The sequence below is a fragment of the Bubalus kerabau genome, chromosome 16 (genome assembly GCF_029407905.1).
Source record: "Bubalus kerabau isolate K-KA32 ecotype Philippines breed swamp buffalo chromosome 16, PCC_UOA_SB_1v2, whole genome shotgun sequence".
NCBI classification, from domain to species: domain Eukaryota; kingdom Metazoa; phylum Chordata; class Mammalia; order Artiodactyla; family Bovidae; genus Bubalus; species Bubalus kerabau.
Window position 1 is genome coordinate 59138075 of NC_073639.1, and position 26000 is coordinate 59164074.

The window sequence follows — 26000 nt, forward strand, 5'->3', positions numbered from 1 at the left end:
AGCATGTGGTACATGGTGGGCTTGCCAGGCGGTTCAGTGGTAAAGAATCCTCCTGCCAGTGCAGGGGATGCGGGTTAGATCCCTGGGTGGGAAGATTCTGTGGAAAAGGAAGTGGCAACCCACTCCAGTATTCTTGCCTGGAGAATCCCCATGGACAGAGGAGGCTGGCAGGCTACAGTCCCTGGGGTTGCAGAGAGTCGGACACAACTGAGTGAGCATGCGCACACGGTACATGGTAAACTCTGAATATCATATTATTATGATGATTGTTATTTGGGCGTCAGGGATGTCCCTCCAAACTCTGAATTAGTTGCCCCCTCCTCGCATTACTCTGGAGACGCCAGCATTTGCATCACCTCCTCCTGTGTTCCTTTTTGTCGTAGCTGTGTCTCCCACTCAGCTGTGAGTCCCCAGAGCAGAAACTGTGCCTTGTACATCTTAGCAAGAATGAAAACCTTCCCTTTGCCTAGATTCTAGAACATTCGTTCTGTCCATCACCAGCTTCCCCTAATGGAGAGAGAATTCCTGATGTTCCTTCCACCCATCAAACTGGGTCAGTCTCACCACACTTACACACTCTCAAGACCCCTGTGCTTTTCCTTTGAAGCGTTTAGCACATGTAATTAATGAATTATCTGGGGAATCTGCTTTAATGTTGGTCTTCCTGCTGAACCGTGAGTCCCATGGGGTGGGGCTGGAGGCTGCACTGTTCGTCACTGAGCTCTCAGTTCACAGTGCATGGCACATAGTGGGTGCTCAGGAAATGCTTGTTGAATGAATGAGACTGTCATTCACTCTGGAAGGTAAGCGATCAGAGACTTCTCAGAATAACAAGAGAGCTTAAAGAGCTTTTGTAACTGACCTTTTTAAAATCACTTGCTCAACATCCACCATACATTTCTCACCACCTCTCTTAAATAACAAATTCTCAGTGGACCTTGTAAAACCTTCAAGCTGTGCTGTCCAATAGAAATATAATATGATCCACGGATGTACTTTTACATTTTCTAATACTTACATTTTAAAAAGTAAAAGGAAACAGGTGAAATGAATTTTAATAATATATTTTGTTTAACCCAGCATGCCCCCAAATTTATCACTTCAGCATGCAGTCAACATAAGGATAGCCGATAGCGATCGTACAGTCTCTTTTTTTGAACTATGTCCAAAATCCAGTGCATATTTTGTACTCACAATACATCTGGATTTGAACTCACCACATTTCCAGTGTGTGGTACCCACATGAGGCTCTTGCCTGCCACACTGGAAGCTGTAGAGAAACCACTGTGGTTTTCAAATTCTTCGCAGAGTATATACCACTGTGTGAGGAGGCGAGACTTTTCTCACACCTAAGAAAAGATGAACACAGGTGAAGGTGATCATGCAGCACTGGGAAGAACCTATCCCCATAAGAGACAAGAAGGAAGGGTTGATCATACCAAGAGGTGACATGCCTGTGGGGCTTGATGCCTGTGGGGCTTAATGCCTGCCAGAAATTTTGCAGCCACCTTTACATTGTGCTAATTCACTTGATCTTCTAGCAGAACTTTGAGGGAGGCTGTCCTCTTATTATCCCTATTTTACAGATAGGGAAGTAGAAGCACAGGAATTAAAGTGACCCACTTGATCAAGGACAGATAATAAGTGGTGGAGCTGGGATGTGAACCCAGGCAGCCTGGCTCCAGGACCTGTGCCTCGGTTGGTCACCTCTGTGAGCAGACTGTCTAAGAATTGGCCCCTGACGTTTCTCCATGTCACAGACAGGACCTAGAGCCTCCTACTCACTTGGATTTGTTCAGTTCAGTTCAGTTCAGTCGCTCAGTCGTGTCCGACTCTTTGCGACCCCATGAATCGCAGCACTCCAGGCCTCCCTGTCCATCACCAGCTCCCGGAGTTCACTGAGACTCACGTCCATCGAGTCAGTGATGCCATCCAGCCATCTCATCCTCTGTCATCCCCTTCTCCTCCTGCCCCCAATCCCTCCCAGCATCAGAGTCTTTTCCAATGAGTCAACTCTTCACATGAGGTGGCCAACATACTAGAGTTTCAGCTTTAGCATCATTCCTTCCAAAGAAATCCCAGGGCTGATCTCCTTCAGAATGGACTAGTTGAATCTCCTTGCAGTCCAAGGGACTCTCATGAGTCTTCTCCAACACCACAGATCAAAAGCATCAATTCTTTGGCACTCAGCCTTCTTCACAGTCCAACTCTCACATCCATACATGACCACAGGAAAAACTATAGCCTTGACTAGATGGACCTTTGGATTTGTTGCCTCAACTAATTATGTGGAGCCCTTCTGTGCACCAGACCACACGCTCACAGAGCTCACTTGTGAGTGAAAGTTGCTCAGTCCTGTCCGACTCTTGGCAACCCCATGGACTGTATAGTCCATGGAATTCTCCAGGCCAGAATACTGGAGTGGGTAGCCTATCCCTTCTCCAGGGGATCTTCCCAACCCAGGAATCGAACTGGGGTCTCCTGCATTGCAGATGGATTCTTTACCAGCTGAGCTATGAGAGAAGCTCTCTTGGAGGGGTGGAATTCAGTAACAGACACTCCCTCAGATGGCATCACTGGCATTTGTAGGAAAAGCCCAGCTCTGAAAGAGGGCATTGACAAATAGACGCTCTGACAGATTCATCATTTAGGAAGTTGGCACCAGAGGGAGAGGGATATCAGTGTCAGGGAGAATAAAGCTCCGTTCCAGTCCAAAGGGGGATGCCCAGCCTGGTGTGTCCTTGAGGAGATAGGGATGCTGTCCTGTGGGTGCCAGGAGCTCAGCCCAGCAGTATGCCAGGGAGCCCCGGGACTATGCCGAGGGGACTGTCCACCAAGAGCCAGCATCAGGTTAGCTGCGAGGCCAGAGCTCAGAATTCACAGCCAGGAACGGAGGGAGGAGATGATGCTAAGCCCCAGAAATACACCTTATGGAGTCTCACTGGCAGGACAAAAAAAATGCCTATAAGCAAGAGAACAAGTACATGAAGGTAGCTCCTCACCACTGGTCATCCAGTCACTGGTGTGTTCATCAGTCAGGAAGCATTCATTGAGCACCTTTGGTATGCTAGGAACTGTTTGACATAACTGTCATTCAACATCTGTTGAAACTGTATCTTACTAGAGAGTCAACAATTTCTCTTTAATTAGCAGTGTCAAGAAATATGCCCCAGATGTGTCCCTCTTTCCCATAAAACATGGGTCATATTTGAATCTCCAACATTGCCTGTTAATATCAGTAATAATAGTAAGAGCTGTTAATAACCTCCTGTGTGCCAGGCCCTGTGCTAAGTACTTATATACAGCTTCATTTAACCCTCATACCCGGCCTGGCAAGTAGTTTCTGTTATTTACCCCATTTTACAGATGGGGAAACTGAGGATCAGAGCGGGGCAGTGACTTGCCCAGCGTCACACAGCCAGATGCAGTGGAGCTGGGACTTGAACCCAGACTTTCTACTCCATACTTGGAACCTTCATTCCCCTTCTTCCTCCCCTCAATCCCATGTTTGCGCATGTGGAGAATGATCACATTTGCTTATAGACTCCGATGCCATGGTCACACGTGATTCTTTCTCTTGTTGTTTCCAAAGGTGGTGGCTCTTAGTAAGAGAAGTCAGGAGGCCGAAGCCGCTTTCCTGAGTGTTTACAAGCAATTAATTGAAGCACCAGGTAAGACTTGCTTGGGCTCCATAATTGAATAAAAAACAAAAAGAAACAGCCATGAGGACTGTTACACAGGCACCTTCTCTCTGGGTTCTGGGGACAGGCCAAGACTCCTGGGCAAGGCCAGGCCCTGCCATGGGTAGGAGTTGTGGAGACTGAGGGGGTCTACACCCAGTCTGGTGTGATGTGTCCCCACCCGACTTGTCTATCTTACCACACTGCCTTCCAACAACAGCCAGGGAGCTTTGGGGAGCTCCTAGTGAGATCTCCCACCCGGGTCTTCTTGAGGAGCCGAGGGTCTTGACCACCAGAGCCCCCATCCACTTCCACCAAGAGCAGAAGGCACCCAGTGCTCCCTGGCAGCAGAGGGCGCTGGAGGAAAGACTGCAGATGTTTCCACCAACATGGCATGGCCAACCTCAAAAACTTGATGTTCAGCCAAAACCAAACCCACACAGCACATACTGTATGAGTCTATTTACATAAAAGATGAAGACACGCAAAAATTAATGGCAGCGCTATTCACAGTGGCCGAAGGGGGAGACAACCCAGATGTCCATCAGTGAATGAATGAACAAAATGCGGTTTACTCATCCAGTGGAATATTATTTAGCCATCAAAAGGGATGAGTCGCAGACACATGCCACAGTGTGGATGAACCTTAAAAATATAATGCTGAGTGAATGGAGCCAGATACAAAAGGTCACACAATTTATGATTCCATTTATATGAAGGATCCAAAATAGGCAAATCTGGAAAGACAGAAATCAGATTAGTGGCCAGCAGTCTGAAGGGAGGAGAGAATGGGACTGAATGCTTAAAGGGTGTAAGGTTTACCTTTTAGGGGGATAAAAATGTTCTCAGACTAGATAGAGGAGGTAGTTGACCAACATCATGGATGTACTAACTGGCACTGCATGGCTCACTTAAACATGGTAAATTTTGCATCACAGAATTTCACCTAAAAAAAGGCACTAATGCTGTGAGAAGTCAAGAGAGTGGTTTTTCTTGGGTGGGGCGATAGTTCCTGGAAGGGGCCTTTGGGCACTAGATATGTTTTTTGATCTGGGTGTGGATTACAGAGATTTGATCAACTGGAGAACCTTCAACTGTGTCCCTGTGCATATGAGATATACTTCTGCAGACAGTTTCCCGTTTTTAAAATGGCCCATCCTCTGCAACTTCTTTATTTATTGACCTAGAAATGGGAACCCAGAATGTAGTGATTTGCTTAATAATGGTGGAGCTGGGAGAAGGCCCCACTCTGCTAACCCTCTCCACCCAGACAGCCACTCTATCCATTCCCAGTACTCTGCACAGCTGCAGGAATTAGTGAGGTCAGGGGTGACTGGGGCTGGGGGTTTATGAAGAAGAATGTGAGGTCCCACTCTAGGCTGAGCCACGGAGAAGGCAAAGTCGTTTCTAGTTGATGCCAAGGTCGTTTGTAAGATCTCTATGATGGGGATGGGAAAGTCTCTCATTCCATCTGTCTTGGGCAACTGGGGTGGTGTAAATAGTGTCCTCCCCAAATGTTTGTCCACGCTGAACCTCTCAGTGTGACCTTATTTGGAAGCAGGGTCTCTGCAGATGTCATTAGTTAAGGATCTTGAGATGAGACATCCTGGACTTAGGGAGGACCCTAAATCTGATGATGGGTCTCCTTATAAGAAGAAGAAAAGGAGTTTTAAGAACACAGAGAAGAGGGCCATGTGAAGACAGCGCAGAGGCTGGAGTGATGCAGTTGCCAGCCAAGGTGTGCCTGAGACCACCAGGAGCTGGAAGAGGCCAGGAAGGAGCCTCCACTGGAGACTTCAGAAGGAGCACAGCCCTGACAGCACCTTGATTTTGGACTTCTGGCCTCCAGAGCTGAGAGAGTAAACTTCTGTGGCCTTAAGCCACCTTAGTCAGTGGTGCTTTGTTATGGCAGCCCCAGGAAACGAATACAGCATCAGTGATGTGACGCTTCCCTCTGAAAGCACGTGGACTGGGTGAGGAGGGAAGTCTTCTAGCCTGTTCTACTCAAAGTGCGACCCAGGGGCCAGCAGCATTGGGTTCACCTGGAGCTGATTACAAATACAGAACCTCGGGCCACTGAAGCCTCTGCATTTTGACAAACTCCCCAGGAGATCTGAGAACACATCACAGAGAGGCACTGGCCAGGTATAGACGTTGCACCAGCTCCACCCTCTGCACGTTACGGGCCCCGAGGGAACAGGCCCGGCCAGTCTCAGTCACCCTGGCACCGATGCCGCACAGTCAGGGAGAGATGGAACGACTCAGCTCTGGGCACATTCAAAAACTATTTCCAGAACATCTGTTCCATGTCACAACTTGGATACTCGTGAGAGGCTATGCTAGTTTCACATGGTTCCTGGAACAAACTGCCACAAACCAGGAGGCTTAAAACAACAGATTCTTATTCTCTCTCAGTTCTGGAGATCAGAAATCTGAAAACAAGGTGTGTGGGCATGGCTGTGCTCCCTCTGAAGGCTCTAGGGGAGGATCCTTCCTGGCCTTTCCCAGCTTCCGGTGGCTCCAGGTGTCCCTTGGCTTGTGGACGCATCACTCGTCTCAGCCTTTATGTTCACACGGCCTTCTTCCCTGTGTGTCTCTATCCCAAATCCCCCTCTCCGTTCTCTTACAAGACTGGTCATTGGATTTAGGGGAAAAGGCAAGCCACTCCAGTACTCTTGCCTGGAAAATTCCATGGACAGAGGAGCATGGTGGGCTACAGTCCATAGGGTTGCAAAGAGCTGGACATGACTAAGTGACTGAACACACACAGAGAGAATCCAGGATGGTCGCACCTTGAAATCCTTAATTACATTTGCAAAAGACCTTTCTTCCGAAAACAGGTCACATTTGCAGGTTCCAGGCATTAAGATACAGATGTTTGTTTTGGAGTCACCATTCAGCCCACGGCAGTGGCACCTGGAGACTCGACTCACTCTTCTCCAGTGCCGCGCGCCGCCCTGCTTCTGCACCCGCAGGAAGGCAGCCTGGCCACATTGGTTTTCTCAGTCAAAATGCTTGGGTGGCAAGAGTGGCCGAAACCAGACAGCACAGCCCTCCAGGCTCTGTGCCTCCCCGCGTAGGGACCTGACCCCCCGTGGCTTGAGGCCAGGGCAGCTGTGTCTGCAGCCCCGGTCATTGTCACCCTTACTCAGAACCACAGCAGGCACATGGCGGAGAGTCCAAGAGGCTGTCCCATTCCTTGCAGCCTTTTTGCTTATGATGTCTCTACCCTTATCAGAACTGTCTAGGAAAAAATTTTGGAAAATGACACCCTCTTATTTCCCACTCTTTCCTTTGGGTTGCACAGTCTCAGTGGTGAATGATGTTGGAAGATGACCGGTATGGACTCCAAAGATACCTCCCACAAATCCACACTAAGATCCACACGCCCAACTACTCCACTGTGCCTCGTAGTACCTCTCATGTAGCACCAGGGGGCAGCACTGAGACGGCTTGTGTTTCCAGGTTCAGATCCCAGTTCAAGTCCTGCCTGTACCACTTACTCACTGGTTTACTGTAGACGAATTAACTCACTTCGGAGCTTCACACTTCTCTTCTATAAATTGGGAGAAATTTATGAGAGCCTGCCTCATACAGTCGCTGGGAGGCTTCCACGTGCATGGCACCTGGTGGCACGGGCTAAGTGTTGACTGCTGTCATCACTGTGTGTCCCTCAGACAAGGGCAACTCTCCAAGCCTGGGGCTGATTTACCCTGAATGTGTGTACTCGGGATCCAGTACACGGTAACCGCCTAGTAACTGTTTGTTGATTGAACTAGAAAAAAGATTCAGATGCAGAAAAAGGGAAAAGAGCTATTTAAATGAAAAGGTACTTTTTTCAACTAGTGCTTTCTGTTTGTCACGTGTCACCTACTCAGATGGCATTTATTGAGTGCCTGCTGTGTGAACAGGGACCACGACACTGGAAACATGGCCATGCGTCTACCGAGGCAGACACGGGCCCCGCCCTCAGGGAACTTGCATTCTGGTGGCAGAGGTGAACAGACCATCAGGCCAATAACCTGTTGTCTCAAATCCAGGGGAGCGTTTGGGTAAGGAGGGGCTTACATCCCCCCCCTTGGAAAAAGAGCATCATTTCTGGGATTCACGATGGGGCCCTCATCTTTCTGAAAGTATGTCTATTAACACACGAGTCCAGAACCGCAGTGCCAGTCAGGGACCGTGGGAGCTCCCCAGATTGGCCTGGAACTTCCTGGAAGGTTCTTGTGCCCTCTTGCCCCTCTCCCCAAAGGGTCGTTCCAAGCCTGGTGCTGACTCCACGTGTCTGACTTTGCAACTCGACTCCCCAGAAATGGAGGGGCCAGGGGGGGGACGTACATCCCCAGCTGTCACCGAGTTAGAGAGAAGGAGCCTTAACTGATGGAGACATACCGTAGGAACAGCCCCTTCAGGGCTCTAATTCATTTTCAAGACATTTAAGAATAACAAAATGTTTTAATGATTTCTTAGGGGAATTAGGAAGACATATTTTTGTTCTCATTAAATTTTATCCTCAGACACAAGAACCAAATGTCAGATGTGTTGTTGGTGCTCAGAGCTTCCCTGCTCACTGTCCCCGCCATACACACCCCGCCCCAACCCCCTCCATAAAAATAACACTCCTGGAAAATTTGCCAGGATGCACACTCTCCTGTTTTTATATTTCTTGACAGGCAAATTATTTGTCGAAATACTTCCTCCTCCCCCTCCCCGCACCCCCGCTGCCACCAAGCCACACAAGTCCTGATTCGACATTTTTGTTTTGAGTGACTGCTGCCAACACAAATCTTTGGCAGAGAATGCGATATAGTGTGATTGCTCAGCAAGTATTTTGATAAGTGTGCAGCCTGTATGTCTGTAATTACGAAAGAAAACCGTAAATCTTTTGGATATTGTTCACACAGATGTGGCGTGAAGTGAGAAAAAAAAGCAGTAAAACGTGTTAAAAGCATAATTAATGTCATTGTTGTGGAGGATGATTTGATTTAAACCTTTCTGACTTCTGTACCCGTGATGGCTGCTTTCTTTATCGCGCTCATAGTCACTAGGTACCGACCCGAGCTTCAGAGACAGCTAACTTACTGAGTGATTAGTTAACAGTGAAAAAAAGGGGAAAATTTTAAATGAAAACAAGGAAAGAGGGAGTAAGAGGGCAGGCAGAGGAACACTGCTGAGGAGATAAGAGAGGTGAGTGCTCCTCCCAATTTTTTTTTTTTCCTCTGGCTTTACTTTGGTGTTTTTTAGACTGATGCAGGAAATGGCAACCGACTCCAGTGTTCTTGCCTGGAGAGTCCCAGGGACGGGGGAGCCTGGTGGGCGGCCATCTGTGGGGTCGCACAGAGTTGGACACGACTAAAGTGACTTAGCAGCAGCAGCAGCAGGAAATGGCAACTCCTGGCACGAGTTTGTCTCTCTGCTCCTTCTTTCAAGAGGCAAGGCTGGACAGCTTAGTTGATGGAGCTGGTAGCATCGGACTCGGTGGGGTGGGACTCTCAGCTTGGTGTTTTTGAGCTGTGTGACCTTGGGCAGGGACCTGAACTTCTCTGTGCTCTGGTTTCTGTGTGTTTAGCCAAGGGATAATAGAACCTGCTAATCCATCGCCGTGAGGATCCTATACCTGTGCATGAAAGCATTTGGCAGGGTTTGATAATCAGCAGCCCATTGCAAAGCTGACATCAGGGTATAAGTTACACATGTCACACGCGTTGGCTGTGGATTTCATTCAGCTCTGTCAGTTGTCAAGGATGTGGGGTGAGAGATTTAGGGAACAGAGTTGATGAATGTGCAGTAGGAAAATACTTTCCAATGTTTAAGATCTTCAAATTTTTCTCTGCAGTTATAAAAGTTGCATATGCCTACTGTCAAATTTCAAAAGTACACAAAATAGAAGGGAGGCAGGGGAAACCATACTAGAAAAGCAGTGGTAATGTTTTGTTGTTTTTCTATCTGATCTTTTCCCCATGTACTTTTTCAAAACAGTCATTCATTCTGCACGTACCATTTGCAGTTCTGATTCCTTTCACTCACTACAAGCATCTGTATTTCCCTGTGTGATTACAAATTCTGAGTAACTTTGGTTCATCTTGTGTAATAGTCTCTTGCGTGGCTGTATTATAATTTACTGAACCTCATTCCCAACACTGGGCATTTGGGGTTCTTGGGGATGCATGGCATATTGGTACTATGCTGTAGTTCTGAGAGTAAGGAAGAAAACTTGGGAAGGAACATGTATCCACATATTGACCACAAACCCAGGAATAGTCAGAAAGACTAAGAATTCCTTTTTCTTCTTGTTGATTTATTTTGTACTCCTTCATTTCTTAGTTACACTAAATATCTTTTCATATGTGGGTGAACCATGATTTTATGAATCACTGGTTTGCATATACTTAGCCCATTTTTCTAACAGAGAAATCACTTTCTTATTGATTTGTGGACACTCTGTGTATTAGGGATATTAACCTTTGTCCTGGTAAACGTGTTTCATAGCTTCTCCCCTAGTTTACCTTTTGTTTCTTAACTTTGTACACTATGTCTCTTGTATATGGTACATGGTAGGCATTCAAAAAATATTTGCAGAAAGCAGGAAATCTTACCAGACCTTTGCTTTATGGCTTCTTGATTTATTGTCATATTAAAAAAAAAAACTCTTCTTGCCTGAAGGTTATATAGTTTTTTAAAGTACTTTTGTGATCTGAATTTTTAGAAATTTGAATCTTTGAAGCATCTGAAATATATGTTGATGAAAGCAGTGAGGGAGGTTAAGAATTTAGCGTTGTGTCTATCCCAAATGGCTAGCTCTACTGCCATCTAGTGGATAAGCCACCTTCGCAGATAAAGGCAAAATAGATTTTAATGTAACAAGAGATCCGTCATTGTCTCTGGCACCCCTCACCTCCTTCTCTTCCTCCCAGTACATACATCTGCCCAGTTGGTCCTCTAGGGGTCAAGGGAGCACAGACAGGTAACATAAAAGAGTATTTAACCCATAAAAAATGCAGAGTTTAATGATGACAGATTTTCCCAAAGATGATACTTAACTTCAGAAGGCATTGTCCCCCACCCTTGTTTTCTGCCATTTCTTCTGCCAGGAGTGCCCCCTGCCCTGGCCTCCCGTCTTACTCTCACTACCCCTGACAGCTAAGGGTTGAAAGATGATTAGAGGAGAGCATCCAGCGTGATGCTGGTACCCAGTGGGCGCTCAGTGAATGGCTGTGCCCTTTCAGAAGAGATGACAGGAGTTTCAGCTGTGGCTTTTCATCAGCTCATTCTCTGAGCATCTACTGTGTGCTGAGCCCTGTGGAAACTCAAACCTGAGTCCTACCCTGCCCTCAGAGTCAAGCAGGGACCATGTGACCCCAAGACCGAGAGCCAAATCCAGCAGGAAAAGGGCTCAAAGGTGGGAAGGCCAGGAGGGGTGCTGCAGGGAGAGCAGCCTTTGGATTTGGTTTTAAATGATGAGCTACCCTCCTTGCAGGTTGGTTTCTTGGGTGCTTCTTCTGTGTCAGGCAGTGCACTCAGCCCCTTACAGAAAGGAGTTCACTTATCCCGACTGCCCCCATGGAGGTACGTATTGCCATCCTGCCCTACTGTGCAACTGAAGCAGTGCAGACTCAAGAAGGTCAAGCCACTTGCCCAGGGTCACACAGCTGACAGGTAGTGAACACTGAATCTTCATCCCTGACTCCAAACGCGGATGCAGGATTAATTTTAAAATTGAAAGGGCTGTAAGGGATTTCCTGGAGGTCCAGTAGTTAAGACTCCATGCTCCCAATACAGGGAGGCAGGAGTTCGATCCCTGGTTGGGGAACTGAGATCCCACATGCCGCACTGTGTGGCCCCCCCCAAAATTGAAGGAATTGGGACAAAACCATTAGAGATTTGACATCCAAAGAGAGTGAAAAACAGCTAATGGTCTCTGCTGCCTGTAGGTTGAGAAGTTCTAGGCTGAGAGGGTGGGCCCCTTGCAGAAGTGCAGGTGCATCAGCTGGAGGAAGATCGTTAACCCTCACAGACAAGTATGCCTGGTCTTCCCAGCCCAGGGCTCCAAAGGCTGGTATTATACTTTCATTGAGGGGAAACTGAGTCACAGAGCTCTTAATTTCAGGGGGCAGAACCATGCCAGGAGGGGCAGTCACAGGACTCCAGGCTGCAGCACCCTCTCACTGAGTTGGGGCCACTCCCCATTCTGCCATCTTGTATCCTATATCACACCCGACTCCTCCGATCCTCAGTTTCCCCACTTGTGAAATACAGATGCTCTCACCTCATTGTAGGCCCACTGGGTGGATTCAGTGGGGATAGAGGACACTTAACACGGTGCCTGGCACAGAGGAGTGGCCCTGTGCAATTCATTCTGCAAACACTGAGCTCCCGCTGTTTGCCAGGTACTCTACCCAGCACCAGAGCCAAAATGCTAAATAAAACACTATGCCGGCCTGCCTGGAACTTCCTGTGCAGCCCAGTCTATGGAAACTTTATTTTTCTTACAATGGACATGAGTCTGAGTCCCAGCTCTGCTGCTTCCTGGCTAGGTAGCCTTTGAGTGAGTAGCTCTACCTCTCTGCGCCTCTGTTTTCTCCTCTGGAAATGCACACTTACCTCCTGGTGCCTCTGGGAGGATTAAGTGAGGTAAAGCGTGTGAATTCCTAAGCTGGCTGTCTAGCACACAGTAAATGCTCAGGAGACCAGTGGCTGCTGTTGCTGTTGCCCATGGTGTTACTATCACACCACCTACCAGCGCCAAGAAGGAAGACCCACTCCAGCCCCCTCTGTCCATGCTCAAGCTAGGAGACCTTGAAGCAGCTGGCCCTGGCGGTAGAGGGAAAAGAGGGTGGCGGGACCCCTGGCCTCCATTTGCATACAAGGGCTGGGCAACCCATCTGCTGTCAAAAAGTTAGGATTAAAGGATCAAAGGGAGGCTCACTGCCTCCGTTGGTAGCCTGAGCCTCCCGCCCACGCAGGCGCCTGGAGCCAGGGCCCAGATGGGAGAAGGCTTCTGTCTCAGAGAGACTTTGGAGGGGCACACGCATACTTCTGCATATATGTGTTTCTAAACAGCCTCTCGGACAGCTTTTGCGGCTCCCGTTTCCTAAAAAAGCTCTCAAGGCCACTTTCCTTCAGATGGACACAGTGGGAGGAATGAGACCGCTCTTCTTAGATTCACCATTCTACCCCCACAACCTCGTAGACACTTAAAAAAAAAAAAAAAAACCAACAGCATCAGCTAGTGGTAGAAGATGGAATAGAGGGTATTCTGTTCGTCTCCTCCTACAGTGGCTTTGGAAAGCCTGGTGTGGGATTAAAATATTATAAATCTACTGGCAGTATTCTCTAGGGGTTTAGATCCAACGTAACCAAAATGAATTAGTCATTTTATTAAGCAGTTTATGCATAAAGAGCAAGCTGATGGCTGTAAGACAAAGGCACGCCGCTTCTCGATGACGCTCCCCCTCCCCGCCTGCCCGTCAGGACCTGCCACCTCGGATGGTTCATATTTGATCTTCTGTGTCTGCCAGCGTGCTCAATTAATCCAAAGGATTTGTAGTCAGACCCTTCTGATTTGGGGTTCCCTGTTTGGGGCTTTTTTAATTCAGGTTGAATCTAAAGCCGTTTGATTCTTGCTGCCACTGCCCTTGTCTATGTATCGACATGGTATGTTGCAGGAGTGAAGTGGGGGAAATCAAGTCCCGCTCACGGCTCCGGGCAGCCTCGTGTCTCTGCTGAAAGGTTTTCAGCGGAAGTGCTGAGCCCGGAAGCAACCTGGGCTCCTAGGCTCCAGACGAGGTGCTGTGGGGATGTTCTGTCACATCTGACACTAGATACGAGACTTGCCAGACCCCGGACGAGGAGTGGCACAGGTCGCTTTGGAGACTAGGGGCCCGCGGGACCCAGTGCTTCCCCAGGCAGAGCCACCCGACAGAGGGCGCAGTCACGGTGTACGCGGCACAACGTAAACTGAACGCACTGCACACCAGGTATCACCTTTCTCCTTCCTTCTAGATAAAGTCACAGTCAGGTGCAAAACATCTTAAATGCCTACAGAACCTGTGAATCTTTCCTTTTAACCATGAAAGAGCTAGCTTCAAGCTGGCAATGGGGGTGTAACTAGAATTAACAGCACCCTTGGTTTTTCCTTTGTATTTATTTTTATGGGTGAAAGCGCCTTGTTTATAACACAGAATTCAATGATCTATTTACAATAGTGAGATACATATTCCTTTAAAATACATTTAAGTTAAAAACATTGAATCACATAAGGACAAGTGTCATATTGGTAATCTTCAGGGGAGCAGGTGGATGCAGCTGAAATCGTGACGTGAGGACCCCAGCATCTGGCTCTTGGGCCACATGGGGCTCAAATCCAGCTCCACCTTTTTCAACAAGAGGCTTCCCTCTGCTGGGCTGAGGTTTTCTTATCTTGGAAGTGGGGATGATAGCGATGTCTCCTGTGGTTGTTTTGATGGTTAAATGAGATATAAATACATGCAAAGTACCTGGCATTTGTCGGGGTGCAGTGTGGGGGCGGGGATGAAGAAATGTCAGTTCCCTGGAGCTTTTGGCTCAAGATGCTGGGTGGTCATCTCATCTACTCTTTACCCCGGCTTCCTGGATTTGGGTGCCCCGTCTGCTCCAGAATGAATGGTTGCTAAAGTTAGGGGGCTGAAGACCAGAAACTAGCCAGCTCTGAACCCAGTCACCACCCACCAGCATCCAACGGCCTACAGGGTGGAGAAGCGAAGCTGGCACCAAGAATTGCCCAGGCATCGGCAGCCTCTCCGAGCCCCACATCTTCATCTGTAAAATGGGCCCGTTGCTGTGAGGATGAGGCTAAGTTGTGTTTATGGGACAGTAACTCGGTGGGGGATGGGTCAGGACCATCTGCCACCCTTTCTTTGTCTGATGGGGGCTGTTTCTCCTGGTATTTCTCTCTCAGCCTGCTGCTGGCTTCCTCATTTCCCTCAGGGCTCTGCTCAGATGTCTCCACCTTCACAAAGCCTTCCCTGACCTGCTGCCTCAATTAACATCCTCCCCTCAGGGCACATCTCTGGCCAAGCTCTCTCCTGACCCTGCTTTGTGTTCCTTCTCAGCCCCCTTAGAGCCTTTGATTTACCTGTCCTTTGTTTATCTCTCCTCTCTAGAATGTCAGCCCCAGGAAGGCAGGAATTTCCTCTTACTGCAGTTCAGTCGTTCAGTCGTGTCCGACTCTCTGTGACCCCATGAACAGCAGGACGCCAGGCCTCCCTGTCCATCACCAACTCCCAGAGTTTACCCAAACTCATGTCCATTGAGTTGGTGATGTCATCTAACCATCTCATCCTCTGTCGTCCCCTTCTCCTCTCACCTTCAATCTTTCCCAACATCAGGATCTTTTCAAATAAGTCAGCTCTTCGCATCAGTGACCAAAATATTGGAGTTTCAGCTTCAACATCAGTCCTTCCAGTGAACATCCAGGACTGATTTCCTTTGGACTGGTTGGATCTCCTTGCAGTCCAAGGGACTCTCAAGAGTCTTCTCCAACACCACAGTTCAAAAGCATCGATTCTTCTGTGCTCATCTTTCTTTATAGTCCAACTCTCACATCCATACATGACCACTAGAAAAACCATAGCCTTGATTAGACAGACCTTTATTGGCAAAGTAATGTCTCTGCTTTTTAATATGCTGTCTAGGTTGGTCATAACTTTCCTTCCAAGGAATAAGAGTCTTTTAATTTCATGGCTGCAATCACAACCTGCAGTGACTTTTGAGCCCAGAAAAATAAAGTCAGCCACTGTTCCCCCATCTATTTGCCATGAAGTGATGGGACCAGATGCCATAATCTTAGTTTTCTGAATGTTGAGCATTAAGCCAACTTTTTCACTCTCCTCTTTCACTTTCATCAAGAGGCTCTTTAGTTCTTCTTTGCTTTCTGCCATAAGGGTGGTGTCATCTGCATATCTGAGGTTATTGATATTTCTCCCAGCAATTCCAGCTTGTGCTTTATCCAGCCCAGCGTTTCTCATGATGTACTCTACATATAAGTTAAATAAGCAGGGTGACAATATACAGCCTTGACATACTCCTTTTCCTATTTGGAACCAGTCTGTTGTTCCATGTCCAGTTCTAACTGTTGCTTCCTGACCTGCATACAAGTTTCCCAAGAGGCAGGTCAGGTGGTCTGTATTCCCATCTCTTTCAGAATTTTCCAGTTTATTGTGATCCACACAGTTACTGCTGTATCTCCAGGGTTCAGAAACTTCCCTGGCACTAAGTAGGGGCTCAGGAAATATCTGGCAACTGAAGAAATGGTATCTGATACGTAGTAGGTGCTCAGTATAAGCAAACTGATGAATAAATGGCTGAATTAGGGACTGTATTAGTTTCCTCCTGCTGTTGTAACAAATGACCTCTGATTTAGATGCTCAAAACAAGTCACATTTATTGAGCACCTACTGTGTGAAAGGCCCAAGCAGAAAGGAGGTGGTGAGAAGTGAAAACTGAATGCCTCCTGGCCCCTGTGACTATCAGGCTCTCTGAGAAACCTCTTCCCAACATTTTTAAGATTTGCTGTCATTTCTCTCTTTTTCACTTTGTAAGAGCAGCCAGTGACGTACAGCTGATGCATCAGCTCATACCTCTCAGACAAAGTAAGCAGGAAGCCCTTGGATGTGCTGGCTCCCCCGGCTGAGGATTTCACCTGTGCCTAACTTGGCAGAATCTTCCAGTCATCTGAATGCTAGGAATTTTTTTTTTCTTCCCTAACTCAATCCCCAGCAACGTAGCTCAGGTGTCCGTGGATATCTTCCCAGATAGGGGCGTTGGGAAGAAATGAGTTTACTCACACACCATAAAGTCTAGGAATTCTGTAGAGAAGAAATCAAGAGTGGAGTATGCCTGGGGAGAGAAGTGATCACCGTTGCTGTGTGGTTTCCAGAGCAGGGACCACACTCAACCCACAGCCCAGTTTCTTAGCAATGGGAGAGGACGCACATGCAGGAGAATCAGAGGTCCATGCTCTTACATCCTCTTATGAAGCAGCTTGTCTTCCTGGAAGGCTGGTGAAATGGGTGCACCAGGAGGGGAGTAGGTTAGGCTTGAGTAAGGACTTCCTTCCAAGGAAACTTGGAGTCTAGCAACTCCTTAGTCCTGCTCTCTCGCAGTTGGTATCCAGCAGCCAGTTACCATGTGTTATGGATTGAATTGTGTGCCCCCAAAAGGTACATTGAAGTCCTAACCCCTGATGCCTGTGAATGTGACCTTATTTGGGACTAGAGACTTTGCAGATGTGATCATGATAAGGGAAGGTCCTTAGGGTGATACCCTAATCCAGTGGGCTCAGTCACTTCAGTCGTGTCTGACTCTTTGCAACCCTATGCACTGTAGCCTGCCAGGCTCCCCTCTCTCTTCTTATAAGGACAATGTGACTGCTGTCCTTATAGAAAGAGGAGAGAGACACAGAGAAGAGGGCCAGGTGATGACAGGCAGACATTGAAGTGACGCTACTACAAACCGAGAAATGCCTCAGATTGCCAGCAACACCAGAAGCTAGGAGAAAGTGTGGAGCAGATCAGAAAAGCGTGGCTCTGCCGACCCCTTGATTTTGGACTTCAGGCCTCCAGGGCACACACAATGCCTTCATTTTCTAGGACTACCCATAGACTGGATGGTTTAAAGCAGTGGAAATTTATTCTCTCAGTTTTGGAGCCCAGTAGCCAAAAATCAAGATGCTGGCAGGGTTGGTTCCTTTTGAAGACACACAGGGAGAATAGGTTCCAGTCCTCGCTCCTAGCTTCTGTGGTGGCCAACCAGCCTGGGCACTCCTTGACTCGCAGACACGTCATGTCAGTCTCCGCCTCTGTCTTCAGGGCCTTCCCTGCATGTCACCTCTCTGTGTCCTCTCTTTTTGTAAAGACACCGGTCACTGGATTAGTCGGCCCTAATCCAGTTGACCTCATCTTAACTTGATTTCATCTGCAAAGACCCTGTTTCTTTCTTTTTTTTAATTTAGCTGCACCAGATCTCAGTTGCAGCATGGGGGATCTTCAGTCTTCCTTGCGGCATGCGAACTTTTAGTTGCAGCATGTGGGATCTAGTTCCCTGATCAGGGATCAAACCTGCGTACCCACCACACATTCACTCCAGGAACACAAAATCTCAGCCGCTGGACCCACCAGAGAAGTCCCAGACCCGGTTTCTAAATAAAGTCACATTCGCAAGTGCTGAATGGACATGAATTTGGGGGAACACTATTCAGCCTAGAACACCACACCCCATCAGTTCTTCCTGTCTGCCTCTTGAGTCTGAGCACTCCACCCTGCCTCTCCTGCTGTCATCCTGGTCCCAGCATCTCGCGGCCTGGACTATTCAGCAGTCTCCTGTCTGGCTCCCGCTACAGCCCATTTTCACACAGCAACTTGGATGAGCCTTTCAAAAAGGCAAATTAGAACTTGTCGCTTCCTAATGCTCTGAAGATCTATTCCATCCCCATCCATATTATCTGACTGGAACTTAAGCTACACAGAGACAAGGCCACTACTGTGCCCCCCTCAGAGAGATGCTCACCTTGCTGAGTGAAGCAGGTGCATGGACTCATAGGTCCCCCTGAAGTGAGCTGTGCCCACTTCAGACTCACCACTGTGGCATAAAGCAATACCTCAGCATGGGCTCCACACCCACAGACTCTGGACTCTATCTGCAACCTCACAGGGGAGGCACTGTGACTATCCCCATTTTACAGACCAGGAAACTGAGGGCTCTGAGAGGTGAAAGAGTAATCACATGTTGGTTTGGTCCTCTGGAAGCATACAGATGCCAAGATGGCATTAGATGTGCAAGAGGTTTTTGGGGGAAGATGCCTGGGAAGGATGGAGAGGGAGAGGAAAAGGCCAGGAGAGCCTTCACATGGCGATGCTGGTTTGACGCCTGGGAAGGGAGGGGAGAGGAAGGAGGGTTGGTGGGAGGAATCTCACACCGCAGAGCAGATCTCGAAACAGTCCATAGCCAAGCTAATGGGAGCCCCAAAGCAGGATACACTAGTCTGCTCAGGCTGCTGTAAGAAAACACCACAAACCAGGTGACTTAAACAACAAGGTTTTATTACTCACAGTTCTGGAGGCTGGAAGTCTTAAGATCGAGGTGCCAGCCTGGCTGGTTTCTGGTGAGAGCTCTTTTCCTGGCTTGCAGATGCCTTCTGCATCAAAGCAGGCTGAGGCTTTGCTCTGATCCCACACTGCCACAAGGCATAGAATTAGGGCAACACTCACTTAGAGTCTGTTAGGGGTCAGGCACTGTCCCAGAAGCTCGGTGCGCTCATGCATCCCTGAACAGCCCTCTGCGGTAGGTCCTGTTGTTATTCCCGTTTTACTGCCGGCGAAACTGAGGCTCAGCAGACCTATGTGGCTTTCCCTGAGGCTGTCACAGCCAGGATTTGACCGTCAGCCTCCCAGCCTGTCCCCCTCCCTCTTTTATCTGTGAGAGGCTGTGGGAATTTGGAGGATTCACAACATCCAAACCTCGAGTGTCAAGTTCATCTGGAAAGCTGTTTATTAATCACCCTGAGCATCCCAGCTCCAAGGAATAGGCCCAGGGCCAAAAGCACTCACTTGGCAGGACCTTGCCCCCTATCTGCTGACATCCGGTGCTGATTGAGCGTGTGCCTGGGGTCGACTCATCAGAGAGACTTGAAAGCGGAGCTCAGAGAAGTCAGATGCTTTGTCCCAGGTCCCCCAGCCAGCCGCTGGCAAGGCCGAGAACAGAGCTCTCAGTGTTGCGCACCTCGGGGCAGCTTGGTCCACTGCCGAGAGTCACCAGGCTCTCTGGTTCAGACTCCACCCCTGCCACTTCTGAGCTAACGTTCTTAGGCACATAGAATCTCCTCTCTGGGCCTTCATTTCCTTGTCTAAAAAAGTGGAAATAGCAGCAGCTACCTTTATCAGGCCTCACCTTGGGAAGTGATTTCCACGCGCCTCCCCCCGGCCCCCCGCCATGCCTGTTTCCCCATCTGTAGACTAGGAGCACAACAGCCCTGCCTAACACTGTTGTGGTGAAGATGGAATGAACTCTAATCCATGTAAAGTGGTCTGGCTGTTAGGACTCAGCCACTGCCTGACTTTGGCCGTCATCTGAACCTCCCCTCGCTTTCTCTCTCCAACCGGGGATCCAGGGAAGCACAGTGTGGGGAGAAGAGGCCCAAAGGCCCATCTTGGCCCTACCACCCCCTCACTTTCAGACTTCAGGGAAGTCACGGGACTCTGCTTTTCCCCACTGTGCTCTGGGGTTGTGGGGTGGGGGAGGTTGGACAATGGACAGATTGTCCCTCTTTGGATGACTCTTTCTAAGCTGGAGCCTTTCAGTCCCTGCTGCTGCTGCTGCTGCTAAGTCGCTTCAGTCGTGTCCGACTCTGTGCGACCCCATAGACGGCAGCCCACCAGGCTCCCCCGTCCCTGGATTCTCCAGGCAAGAACACTGGAGTGGGTTGCCATTTCCTTCTCCAATGCACGAAAGTGAAAAGTGAAAGTGAAGTCACTCAGTTGTGTCCGACCCTCAGCAACCCCATGGGCTGCAGCCTTCCAGGCTCCTCCGTCCATGGGATTTTCCAGGCAAGAGTACTGGAGTGGGGTGCCATTGCCTTCTCCGTTCAGTCCCTGAGTGGAGTTCAAAGCAGGACTGTTGGACTCTGAGTGTCCCAGACACTGATGAGAGTATATGAAGCTTCGCCATGTCCTGAGTCTCCTGGAGTTTGGCCACAGACCGCTGCTGCTGGAACACCGCGGGGCCGGATGCGCTGCCCCTCTCAGGATAATAACAGCAGCCCGCTCTGTGCCCAGCCCTAGTCTCCACCCGGCACTGTGCAGATCTCATTCTCTCATCCAGTCCTCGCAGCCCCATCGTACAGATCAGAAAATAGAGGCTTAGAGAGGTTTCCTAACTGTCCAAAGGTCACATGGCCAGTTTGGAGCTGGAGCTGACACCAGCAGTCCTTAAATCACACTGCCTCTCCCAATAATCGTTTTCAGTCTTCCCAGTAGTAACTTCTGAGAGGCAGAAACTGTTTCATTTCCCCACTTTTTAGTGGGAAAACTGAGGCTCAAGACCAGTGCTGGACTTCAGGTTCTGAGAGTGTCGTCACCCAGTATTCTTGCCCGGAGAATCCCATGGACAGAGGAACCTGGCTGGCTACAGTCCATGGGGTCGCAAAAAGTCAGACACAACTGAGCGATTAACTTTCTCTTACACTTTTTTTCTACCCTGTACGGGCAAATGAAGGCAAAGAGACAGAGCCCGGGAACCCGCTGGCCCCGTAGAGTGTCACTGCCCCCCTCACACTCCTCGAGCCTCTCCGGGGTCACTTGAGGTCAGTTTCCCCTGGACAGCGAGTATCGGGCAACAAAGAATGACCACAGGGCCTCCGAGCAGAACAAACCTCCATTTCTGATCCCTGGAAACGAGGTAAATGACATCCCTTCTCACCCAAGCGGCGTTTTTTGCTTGGACAGGCTCCTGGCCAGCCAGCCCCTGAGCCATGAGCTGGATCTGTTCCACCTCCTGGAACCAGAGCGAGCCCTCCATGCCCGCTCCCGAGCTGCAGCCTCTGTGTTTATCTAACCTCCCTGACCCTGGCAAGCGCTTGTCGCCTGTTTCTTCTTTTCTCAAAAACCAGGACACAATAGGAAGCGTTTCCTTGAACTTATTAAAAAATCCAGACTTGTAAATTAATTTGTCCATGTTGTACAAAGGCAGTGCAGATGGACTCATTAGCATGCACACAACAAATAATTATAGATGAATTTTTAGCTGGCCTGCCTAATGCGCTTGCTGGGTTAATTATGTCAATGTATAATTACATCAGCCCGGGGAGACATAATGGCATACCCCGCTGAGCAGGCCCTGCCTAATGACGGGGCGTGGGGGGAGTGCTGACAGAGGAAAGACGGCAGCGGCGTTCCCGTGCACCTGCTTACCTCGACACAAACGCCCATTGTCCGAGCCTCCCACCACCTCGACAGGCGGGAGGAGAGGGAGAAAATGCAGAGGTGGCCTTGTTCCAGCCGGACCTGAAGGCCCCCGAGTACAGGCTCTACCCTGTTTCTCCCACCAGCAGATATTTATTGGGTTGGACTGTGGATCAGGCGTCATTCACCCACAAGGGGTCCAGTGGAGCAAAAGGAGATGCGGGCCCAGCCCTGCCTCGTGTGGAGTTTGCAGTCCAGCGGGTATTCACTAGGTGCACTTGTAAATCATTGAAATTGGAAGTGCAGCGACTGCTGTGAAAGAGAGGTGCAGACAGCTGGGAGAGCACATATCGGAAAACCAGCTAACTGGTCAGGGAAGGCTTCCTGGAAGAACTGGCATTTGAATTGCTAAGACGAGTAAGCATCAACTAGCTGAAAGGGACAGAGGAGAGCAGAAGGCTCCTGGCTGTACAAAGCCTCTGGGATGGGAAGGTGCATACGAGGGACTGAGAGAAGAAGGTCAGTATTGTTGGCACTCAGAAAGGCAGGGGGAATAGCAAGGGCTTCCATGTGTTCTGAGCTGACCAAGGTCAAGGTACCATGTTGAGGACTTTACATGAATCTTCATCACAGGCTCATGAAGTCGGTACTTTTGTGGTGAGGCACAGAGAGGCAGCACCACTTGCCAAGGTCACACAGCAATCCTGAGAGGCAAAATATGGATTAGATTTGGACCAGGGATGTCTGACTCCAGGGTCCACACCAGCAGAGAGTAGTGGCCAAGCAGATGCTAGTGGGAGATCCCAGAGGAGGAACCAGAAAGAGAGAGGGCTCTTGGGCATTAGAAAACATTGTGGAACAGACCAGGCCCCTTGGCCTGAAGCGAAGAGGCCCTGGCTTTCTTGGGGCCCCATGAATACCTACCTACACATGGCTGTTGTTGTTTAGTCAGTAAGTTGTGTCCAACCCTTTTGTGACCTCATGGTCTCTAGCGTGCCAGGCTCCACTGTCCATGGGATTTTCCAGGCAAGAATACTGGAATGGGTTGCCACTTCCTTCTCCAGGGGATTTTCTCAGCCCAGGGATTGAACCCACGTCTCCTGGCTTAGCAGTCATGTTCTTTACCCCTGAGCCACCAGGGAAGCCCCTTCCTACACGTGGCTACTGGGGTTGAAATATCCAGAGCACCAGCACAGGAAGTTTTTGTGGCATTAGAGAAAGAGATCCAGACTGGAGTCTCTCCTCCATGCTTCAGCAAATCGCCACTTCTCTGAGCCTTAGTTTCCTCATCTGTGAAAACAAGTTAGATCTAAGCCAGCCTCCAGGGGATGCTGGTGCATCGTGGGATTGGTTCCCAGGGACTGGCTTTGTAACCTGGAAGATGCTCCACCAACCACCTGCCCCAGGTGGAGAGCTGCTGGAAGAAGAGGTGGTTGGACTCTACATCTGAAGGAAGAGGAAGTGCTTGCTAGCTGACAGCAATAGGGACAGAATTCCTGGTGGAAAGACCTGCAGTCCTCAATTGTTTTTTGCTGTTGGGACATTTGGAGACATCTTATATCCAGGTTTATATTTGGTCCCCAGAAAAAAAAATCATTTAATCAACCATAAGTGTTCACGAAAGATGGTGTGTTGTCCCAGATCTGTTGAAAAGCACTGCAAGGATTATATGTGCAAGGATGCTATTAGGGAACCTTGGGTGAAGGAGAATAGGGAGAGAGTGAGAAGTGGGGAACTGGGTGAAAGCCTAAGGAAGGAAGTCCTGAGTGAGGTTGTGGGCCGGTCCTCAGAGCAGTTTCATATCCCCCAAGCAGGTCTGCCCCCATCCCCGCTGCCTTGTCTGGGAAGTTCCCTGAGAAAGAAGCACTTGGACTTGTGAATTTCAGAGCGTGCCTGCTGGGATCCTTGCTAAGTGACGCTCCCTCTGATTGGAGCAAGATGCCATCTCATGGCTACCACCGATGGCATCTAGAATCAGCAGAATGCAGTTATTGTAACAATTATTGTTATTATTCCCAGCTGGGCAGGACATCCACATCCATGGGAACAGCACAGGCTCTTCAGAGCAGGTGCCTGGAGAAGCTCTACTCCCTCATAAAGCAGAAAGTGCACAATGCTCCCATAAGCCAACAGAGAGATTCCAGACGGCTGCGATGGATGGTTCCTCCCACATAAGCTCCCTGGCCCGCAGAGCTCCCCCTACCACTGTCCTCCTTTCTCTGTGCAGACCCCGTGCCTGTGTTTGAGGTGGCACGCAGCCCAGACGACAGACTGCAGCCCCCCAGCTTCGACCCCAGTGGGCCCCTGCGGCGAGAGTTCCACGCTTCGTGGAAGAGACACCCTGAGCTCGTCGGCACCAAAGGTACTGATAAGGCTCTCACAGAATGTCCATAATAAGCAAATGGGCTGTGAATCTTTGGCAGCCAAACTCTGCCACCCCTGTGGGGGGAAGAGGGGCAGGGAACTCAACTGTATCATTTTAGAAGTGGGATGGGTTAAGGTACACTTCTGCTGAAACAGGCTAACCCCAAATTTCAGAGGCTTAATGTATTTGAAGAGAGGAGAACTTTCAGGGGATGGTCCACACGGTCATTCAGGGACCCAGGTTGTGGTCGTCAACACTCAACATCCACAGTCACAAGTGCATGTTTGACATCTGATCAAGAGGCAGAGAAAGAATGTGGAGGATCACACTGAGATTTGTGGGGTCCAGACCTCGGAGCGGCAAGCATCACCTTGGCCACATCCCATTGGTCAAAGCTCAGTCACGTGGCTGTACGCTGCTGCAAAGGAGGCTGGGAAATGTAGTCTGTGCCCAGGAGTGGGGGGCGGGGGGAAAGGGTGTAGGAGCACAACACTGTCTCAGCTCCAAATGAGACAAGTAATAGAGTCTTTAGGTGTACATATGTTGTGATAAAATGTTTAAAAGCAAGAGAATGATGAACAAAATTCAGCATGGTGATTACCTCTGGAAGGTAAGATGTAAGGTAAGAAGTCTCCATAGGGAGAGCAAATAGTAGCAGGTGAAAGCCATTAGTAACCATCCCAGTCTTGGGTGTTCATTGACCTGCATGCCAGGCGCTGTGGTAGGCACTAGGGACCCAGCCAGGAATAAAACAGAAAAAAATCTCTGCCCTCATCATGTTGACCTTCTAGAGGGAGGAACTGATTGCCAACAAATAAATTAGTAAAATATAGTATGTCAGTTGGTGAAGAGTCTTTGGGAAAAAAATAAGCAGAGAATTGAGAAAGAGTCGGGTTAAAGGCTTCTTGTCTAAGGAATGAATGAGTAGGGTTTACCTCAGGTCTGTAAGCTTTTTCTGAAAAGGGCTAGAAAGTAATTACCTTGGATGTTGCAGGTCATGTAGTTTCTGTCACAACTACATAACGCTGGGTGAAAGCAGCCATAGATAACATGTGAATTATTACATATTAATTTGGGGGCATGGCTCTATGCTAGTAAAACTTTATTGAAAAAACAGGTAACGAGCCAGATTTGGCATGTAGTGAAGACAAAATGGGCTGAGGCCTGTCAAACGAAAGCATGACACAAAGTCACTTTTCAGGAAACAACCACTTTCACACTCCCCCATTTCTCAACATCCTCCCTTCACCCCTCTCCCCCACATTGCATAGTGAGCACCTGCTGCAAGCCTGGCCCTAGGCAGGGTCTTCTGGGGAAGACTTACAGTGACTTAAAATAACAGCATTTTGCCAGCTCTAGTCCTGCGCCTGGAATACCCTTCCAGCTACCCTGACAAGCCAGGACTTGGCAGTTCTTCAGCCCCTGCTCATAGGTATGCCTCTATGAAGCCTCTGAGGTTCCCCAGCAAAGCTGTCACCGCTTCCTCTGAGGTCTGAACTTCCTTCTCTAAGAATAATATTAATAGTAGTTGTGGAAACTGCCTCTTGAGAGCATTTGCTCTGTGTGGTGTGCTTTTCACACAGCAGCTCACTGGCCCCATTTTACAGATGGGGAAACTTGAGTCACAGAAGCAACAGGTAGCCAAGTAGGGAATCAGAACAAAAAATTTTGACCTTGGCCCTGGGCTGTGTTTCTTCTTGAGGACCCTTATTATTCTGCATCATGATGGTCAAACCTTGCTTTTCTGTTCACTGCTGTGGCCTCCACATCTAGAACATTCCCAGACCATGTGTGCACCCGTGTTATGTGTGTCTTATGAGCTGACCGCTCTGCCAGCCTCTCAGGGGACTCACTCTACAAACCGCCCAGCTCTACACTCACCCTCCTGTGCCAGGCTCACAGTAGAAACTTTATAACCAGGACAGAATTTAACTGAGTCACGTGGACCCATGGTTGGGAGACCAAATTTTGGAGCTCTTGAGCCACTCATCCTCGATAGCTGGCCCCTGGGCATCCCTCTCT

The 26000-nt window shown here is 49.0% G+C and overlaps 1 protein-coding gene across 1 annotated transcript in view; it reads left to right on the forward strand.

Annotated features, from left to right (window-relative positions):
* Positions 1–26000, forward strand: part of CUX2 (cut like homeobox 2) — a 278643-nt gene that overhangs the window by 216711 nt on the left and 35932 nt on the right. Inside the window, exons 4-5 of the mRNA XM_055549878.1 lie at positions 3593–3671; positions 23841–23975. Coding sequence (XP_055405853.1) covers positions 3593–3671; positions 23841–23975 — 214 coding nt within the window. The remainder of the gene's footprint in view (positions 1–3592; positions 3672–23840; positions 23976–26000) is intronic.